The following is an 8,100-nucleotide window of genomic DNA, read 5'->3' on the forward strand; positions in this document are numbered from 1 at the left end:
AGTTCTATTACTGTGTCTTGTTATAAATGATCTTAAAAATAAATAACATTTTAGCCAGTTTAGCATTCAAGTTTACACCTAGTATAGGCCTTTGAACAATTGCACAGATTATATTACATTTCTATTTCTTGGCTCGATATTGAGAGAAAACTCTGCACGGATTATATTACATTTCTATTTCTTGGCTCGATATTCAGAGAAAACTCTGCACGGATTATATTACATTTTTATTTCTTGGTTCGATATTCAGAGAAAACTCTGCACAGATTATATTACATTTCTATTTCTTGGCTCGTAATTCAGAGAACTCCTTTCGAAGTCGAAGACACCCTTCACTGCTCTTCCTACAACCCCGCCAACCTTTTTGTCTTTCTTTCAGAAGCTTTCCAAGGGTGCACAAACAATAGTTGAAGTACATGTGGCACCATAAAGTGAAATGAGGGTGGTGAGCACAAATTTAGACATTTAAGCTAATCTTAGAAAGATGGATGAGAAACTACCTCAAGTAAGTGCGCATCTTCAATGCACCAACTACATCAGATCGAACAATTTGCCCATTGCTATTCACAAGAATATTAACATTCTCCACCACATCCAAGAATACCTGAAAGAACGGGGTGAAAACGACCAATTATTTGACACTTTTACTGCCCAAATGTTGTGTTCGGTGTAGAGAAGTTAGAACAACTGTTGATTGATATTTAGTCAGCAAAAACAGTGTAGACTAACAATGGAACACATCTACCTACTTCATTTTTTTTGTATCGTATCCCTTCACTTCTCCATGAAACTGCATTTGTAACTGCCATTGGTGGCCGTTGTGTGACTTCCATTCTATAAGCATCAGTTTTGATAAATTCGCTAAGGATCTTAGCTTCAGTATATTGAGGGTAGCCAAAATCCATCATCTCATCTAATAATTCATACTGCAAGCATGCCGGCAGATGTATCAAAATGTTATTCAGTAGATCAAATACAATTATTTTATAAACTTTAGCTATGGAGTATTTTTCAGACCCATGATGCCCACATCGACATTTTTCCCAATATTGGTCAAGGTACATAGCTTTCCAGCAATACCATGTTCTGTTTGTAAGAAAATCTAACCAAAATATTTAATCATTTAAAATTAGAAAAAGGAATATATATATATATATATATATTTTTCCCAATATTGGTCAAGGTACATACCTTTCCAGCAAGACCATGTTCTGTTTGTAAGAAAATCTAACCAGCATATTTTTTCATTTGAAACTAGAAGAAAGAATATATATATATATATATATATATCAATGTTGACATCAGGATATAATCGGCAAGGGTCTGGAAAACCAAAAATTCATAAAAATCGGGAAAATATCGGTAAAAAATCGGCAAACATTGGCAAAATTAAGATACCATACATCGCCTAGGCCAAAAAATCGCCTGGGCCAAAAAATCGTGATTTCGAGATAAAATCAGGATGTTATATATATAGAGTAAGGAAAAGCATTCAAAAGAGTTTTTAGAAACTACCATGATATCACATGCTTTTGCATTATAATCACAGCAATTCCATGTGTTGTCAGATTCAGCTTACATGACGAGGACAACCTTATTAAACCATATTCATTTAAGTTCCTCCTAGCAGTAGACAAACTAACATATGCTAGGAAACAAACTAACATTTCTATGTTAGAAGTGCTACATTGCACTTTACAAAACTTGCTCTTGACATCATGTTTTCCTGAGAGCACAACATGGATACCCTGCTACTCACCACGACGACAAAGTTATCTCTCAGAGACTCTTCTTCCAGCTCCTCAAAATAGTGCTTGAACACCTGTGAAAATTACAGGAATGAGTTCACAGGCATAAAACTGACACATAACCAACAAATCCCCTCAAATTGATATAATAAACTCCATTCCAATTGCAATGAATCAGATATCGATGCCTCTTAGTTAGTTAAGGGTTCGGGAAGTTCATCTCAAAACAGACATGTTTACTGAAAATAACCAATCCCACCAAAAGGCATTCCGGAGAATATTTAATCGCCCTGGAATTTAGACCAACTGATAAATATGTTCAAATCTCATACTTACGTCCACGACCCGGTGAAGAAAGAGCAGTAGGCTGGCCGCATTGCAATTTTGTCTTGAAGCAATCATCAAATAAACATTGTTATGTTGAATGAACATGTAAGTAATTCCATTGTCGTGAACCACCGGATCGTGAGATGCAGGATCGCTCTGCAAGATCAATAGCCCCAACCAACACTATAAGAATCCATGCCATACCCAACCGTTTACAGAACCATGATTCTCACACTCTTCGTCCCGCATCCAGATCCATTCTAAAATTTAAACTGTGAATAGATTGAATTGAGCTGAATTACATAGGGGGATTAACCCACTGAAGGCATGGATCATTAAATGCAGATGTGCAAGTTCAAATCTCACGGAGCCAGGTAACCTGGGGTTCATAGCTACCCATAGATCAAACCCAAAAAAACGTTTAACCATTTTTTTAAAATACAAACTTCCAGTTAAATTACCTCTTTTTCGATGAGTTTGGAGAAGAATCGTTCGGCATCAGATGAAGAAACGTCGCCACGGTAGTCCCTCCACACCAGTACTCGGCCTTTCATGTCTAAGAAAAACAAGGACGAGGCCGCACCCGCCATTGTATAGTGATTTAATTGAAGTCCCGAATGATCTGATCTTCTGAAACTTTGAATATTTAGGGATCAACGATAATTAGATAGAGAATTGTTCGTTGGGTCATGTCTGTCTGTGGCAGATGATGCCCTAGCATTCTGGTCCTCATGGACTCGCCACGGCATGAAATATATGTGAGCGATATATTTGTAGGATCTGTACCGAGGAAGGAGAGAGCATAGGATTGTTCTTATTATTAATACTGTATTAAGCTTCCGGACAGCTACATTGGTACACTAGATTTGCCAACCAAGACGGACGGTGCCGCTATGGGCTTTTCTCGAGGGTAGAGTAAGAATGTTTCATATTTTATCAGGTTTCAAGTTTTGTATGGGTAATTCCTTTTTTTAATAAATCGGTATAGGTGAACTCACTTGTGCAATTGGGGAGTTTTTTATACGGTTAATGTAATTAGAAGAGAGAAAGAAAGAAATTATTTTAATGTTCACAAGGCTAAAGATAGTCTATGGGACAGATTGCTTCTTCATCTGCTTGATGTATTCAGCCTTTTTCTGTGAAACTTCATAATAAATGCTCCCAGCTTCTCGACAAACCCCTCACTAAATAGATTATCCCAAGAGCTAGCTGCCAACATATCTGCATAACTTTCCCTGTTGTTTTTGAAGGCCTCACATTCTAAAATAAAATGTTTTTCTATTTCCACTTTTCTGGAATAACAAAAAATGCATACCCTTTCCTCCCACACTTCCTTTAGCCTTTTCCAGTGCCCTGTTTCACAACAGAGTTGATGAGAATTAGTCCTTAACTGAGCAATAAGAATTTTGGCTCTCCAAGAAATATCGCCCTCTATGTATGCTTTTGGTTGATGATTATGAGTGGGATTAAACACTTCAATATAGTAATTTTTCTTTCTTCCTAGCACCTTATCCCAAGTACGTTTGTGGGACTTTTCCATAACAAAAGCTTTTATCTCTTTGTTGTTTATGGGACACGCGTTCAAGCGATTACCCCATTTACTAAACCATTTGTTATTTTGTTGCATCCAAGTTTTTTTGCTCTTGCACAATCTATCATTAAAGACAACCTTAGGCCATCTACCCTCTTCCATTTGCTCAATTTTGTTTAAATACCTTATGACTCGCACCATAGCAATTGCTTCAATAGGAGCAGTCCCTATTTCACTTAACAAGATATCATAAGGAACTACACTTTTAATCTTAAATTTGTTTGTAATCAAACGCTTCTGAATTTTCTCAATTTGTTTCCACTGCATGTCGAAGGTACTGCTAGCCCACAGTTCACAACCATAGAAAATCACCGGAATCATTAGAAACCCAAAAAGAGTTTAAGTGGTCTTTCAGTCCCATAACTCTGCCTCTCTACACCTATTTTGAAAAGCATAAAATGCTTTCCAACCCCCCAAAGTTCTTTTCTTTCTACAACCATTCCAGCTTAGATTTTTGTTGAAGTCAATTCCGAGGTATTTGTAATCTGCAACTTCTTCCAGAATGTTGCCTTCAAAGTATAACTTATGTTGGTTATGTTTTCTTTTCTTAGAAAATACCACTACTTTCGTTTTGTTGATATTGACTTGCATCCCCACACTTCTACAAAAATGCTCAAGGGATAGTAAGTGCTCTTGCAAACCAAGAGCCGATTTAGCAATCAGAATAAGGTCATCTGCATACAAAAGAAGCCTTATAACAAACTTGCACAAACATATACCATCACCCCCTTGCGAATTTAACCACTCCTCAAGCTTGTCGATATATAAACCAAAAAGGGTAGGAGACAGTGGGCAACCTTGCTTGACCCCGATATCGCTTCTAAAACTTTCAGAAATGTCTGCTGAAGTTCTAATTTTGACTTTCACATCTTCATACAGCCTATGCACAACTGCTCTCAAATGTTTAGGAACCCCAAGTTCCTCCATTCTCTGCCAAATTTTATCCCTAAGAACCAAGTCAAATGCTTTTCTAAAATCAACAAAGCAACAAAAGACTTCTTCCTTTTTCTCCCAAACTTTTTCAATGATGTGCCTTAAAGTTATGCAATGATCAACTGTGGAATGTTAGGTCTAAACTTGCATGCCCTTTAGCACACTTATCTCTTTCTTCTGCTCACTTGCTAATTTTGTTTTCTAGCATGCTTCCAAATAGCTTTGCAAACAAAGGGTTTATCATGATGGTCCTATAATTGGAGGGATTATTGACGTCACTGCTCTTGAAAAGAGGTATCATCAGACTAGTTGACCAATCTATGGGGAGCCCTTGTTGTATGATGTTGTTGAAGATTTTTGTAATGTGAGGTGCAAGAATCTTTGAGCCCCACTTTAGATATTTTGCTTGGAGTTCAGCTAAGTCTTTTGCTTTTCCAACACCCAACTTCTTGATACCCATCTCTACCTCTTGTACTGTGAAGAGTTCAGTATCAGTGTTGACCAAGGGGGGAGGGTCAACCTTGGGAACCTGCTCATAGAGTTGTCTTGCATAGTCAAACCATTTAGAGTTGTAATATTATGATATAAATATTTAGGTGATATGGTGTTTTATATACTTTAATGTGGGTATTTAATTGTAATATAAGTACTTAGGTGATATAATGAAATGATATTTTAATGTCTAAGAGACTAAAAATAGTTTATGGGACCATTAGTTCCCTGTTTTTCGCCTTTTGCAATTCAATCATTTTCTTATTCAAATTGATGATGAGCTGGCCCAACCTTCCAACAATCTCCTCGCTGAAAAGACAATGCCAAGAAACTGATGCTAACATATTCCCATAACTTTCTTTGATGTCTTTGAATGCATCACATTCCAAAATGAAATGCTTTTCCGATTCCACTGCCTCAGACGCGGAAAATGTACACACCCGTTCTTCCCAAACTTCTTTAGGCCTTTTCCACCATCATATTTCACATTGAAGTTGTTGCAACTTGGTTCTTAAATGAGCAATAAGAACCTTTGCTCCCCATGGAATGCTAGCTCCAATGAACTCTTTTTGTTGTAGATCACACATAGGGTTGAATTCCTAAATGTAGTACTTCTTCTTTCTACCCAACTATTTTCCCATACCCGTTTACGAAACTTCTCCATAACAAAATTCTTTAGCTCCTTGCTATTTGTGGGACATGCATTGAGGTAGATATTCCATTTTGCATTGATGTGTAGTTTTGTTTCATCCATGTTTTCTTTCTTTCACTCATGTCTTTATTGAAGATAACATTAGGCCATCTACCTACTCCCATTTTCTCAATTCTTTTTAGATATCTTATGAGCGACACCATAACAATTGCTTCGACAGGAGTTGCTCATGTTTCACTCAACATTATCTCATAAGGTACAGAACTTTTTATTTTGAACTTGCTCGTGATCCAGCGTTTTTGGATTTTCTCAATTTGTTTCCATTTTGAGACAGGGGTGTTGTTAGCCCACAATTCACACCCATATAGCATCATTGGACAAACTAGGATTCCAAAAAGCACTTTAATCATTTTCCAGTCCCACAAACTTGCCTCTCTACATCTGTTTTGAAGAGCATATAATGCCTTCCACCCTCCTAAAATTCTCTTCTTTCTACAGTCCTCCCAATTAAGTTTGTTGTTGAAATCAATCACGAGGTACTTGTATTCATTTACTTCTTCAAGAATGTTGTCTTCAAAGAAGAACGTACGCTGGTTCTACTTCCTTTTATTAGAGAAAATCATTATTTTGGTCTTGCTAGTATTGACTTGCATCCCCACTGCTCTACAAAAATGGTCAAGGGCATATAGGTGCATTTGCAATCCATCGGCCGATTTAGAACTCAATACAAGATCATCAGCATATAAAAGAAGCTTTATCACAAACTCCCCCAACCGAAAACCATCTCCACCTTGTAGATTTAGCCATTCTTCCAATTTATCAATTTATAAACCAAAAAGAGTAGGGGATATAGGGAAACCTTGCTTGACTCCAATGTCACTTCTAAAGCTTTCTAAAATACCTACTGAGGTTTTAATTCTGACTTTCACCTCTTCATAAAGTCTATGGATAGCGGCTCTATAATGCAAAGGAATATGACAATTTTCAAAAATAAAAGGTAAAAATTATGTAAGTGAGTTTTATGATGATTAATTTTAAAGAATATGAATATGGGTTTATTTTATTTTGAAAAAAAATAAATAGGAAATTAATTATTTTATTTTAATATTTTATTTGTATTATTCATAAAATAGGAGGGTCGGCAGGAGAAGGAGGGGTGATATATTGCCCCTAGGAATATGAAGAGATAAGTTACGCTTGGGGTTTAGGCATAACCACAAACAACAAAGTTGAATATCTAGTGTTGTGGAAAGGTCTAGATATTGTTATGAAAAGGGGCATAAGAAAGCTTAAAATTCTAAGGGATTCGATGATTGTTGTTAGAATGATCACTAAGTCTCTATCGACTAATGATTCTTCATTCCTTCCTATTGTAAGAAGAATTGATCTTCAATTGGAAAAATTCGAAGAAGTCTCTCTATTTCACATTTTGAGGCACCTCAACGGGGAGGCAGACAGATTGGGTAACCTCAAGGTGGAGCTTGAAAGTGGAGCCATTGAAATTAATGGAAATGACTGAGGATTCACCCCCATGCCATAACTATGTGAATGACTCTAGATCGAAGAGCTAGCCAAACTGGTAACCACTTGAAACCTTGGTTAAGGGAGTTTAATTCTCGCATGAGAAAAGGTGTTGTTAAGTTAATTAAGGACATACCACTTGGAGGCCCTAATAAAATTAGGTTGATATGTGGTTATCTCTCGTACACAGTGATTTTCTCCAATCATTCTAGGATCGTGAAAATGGACAGATGGATGGTTTGGATTATGGGCGTTTTGAGTTTCCTCCTGGGCGCATTAATGGAGCAAGGCAGGTCGCAACCCCTCTCATCGTGTTCATAAATTTGCTAAGAAGAATGTCGGCTCAACTCCTCATGAAGGACAATTTTGTAACAAAATTGGATTTGGTGAAGATCAGGTCTTAATGGAGACAATGGAGCATATTTTCGGGAGGAAGGACAGGGAATGCCTATTTAAGTAGGCGTATCAAGGTCCTTGGCCATCTTCATTCCATTTTCCCTAATGTTCACTTCATATTTGTGTGCAGCTAGATTGTTTATCGTTGGAGATGGGAGGAGAACGATCCATGGAGTCTAAAATGGAGAGGTGGAAGAAAACAATGGAGTTCTTGTTCAAACTGTTAATGGGCCGGATTGGCCTTCTTTCGAAAAGATTGGACCTAATGGAAAGTGGAAGAGAAGTGAGGGATAGATTGGCTGAAGCAAAATTTGAAGGTATTGAGGCAATGGTGGAAAGGAAGTTCACAAAGTCGGAGGCGGAATTAATGACCAACAACATTGAGGCATCAAGCTTTGACTTCTTCACAGATGTTCGAGAATTCATGTTCGTCGAGACAA

The 8,100-nt window shown here is 37.2% G+C and overlaps 1 protein-coding gene across 1 annotated transcript in view; it reads right to left on the bottom strand.

Annotated features, from left to right (window-relative positions):
- Positions 1-2,960, bottom strand: part of LOC149249667 (AP-1 complex subunit mu-2) — a 79,353-nt gene extending 76,393 nt beyond the window's left edge. The window contains exons 1-5 of the mRNA XM_089458752.1: positions 2,537-2,960; positions 2,085-2,231; positions 1,760-1,822; positions 750-926; positions 501-604 (exon numbers count right to left, since the gene is read on the bottom strand). Of these exons, the coding sequence (XP_089314878.1) occupies positions 501-604; positions 750-926; positions 1,760-1,822; positions 2,085-2,231; positions 2,537-2,665 (620 nt within the window). The 5' untranslated portion in view covers positions 2,666-2,960. The remainder of the gene's footprint in view (positions 1-500; positions 605-749; positions 927-1,759; positions 1,823-2,084; positions 2,232-2,536) is intronic.
- Positions 2,961-8,100: the final 5,140 nt, after the last annotated feature.

Source organism: Pinus tabuliformis, chromosome 7, assembly GCF_031772625.1.
Source record: "Pinus tabuliformis cultivar Carrire ecotype Pingquan chromosome 7, CPIR1, whole genome shotgun sequence".
NCBI lineage: Eukaryota > Viridiplantae > Streptophyta > Pinopsida > Pinales > Pinaceae > Pinus > Pinus tabuliformis.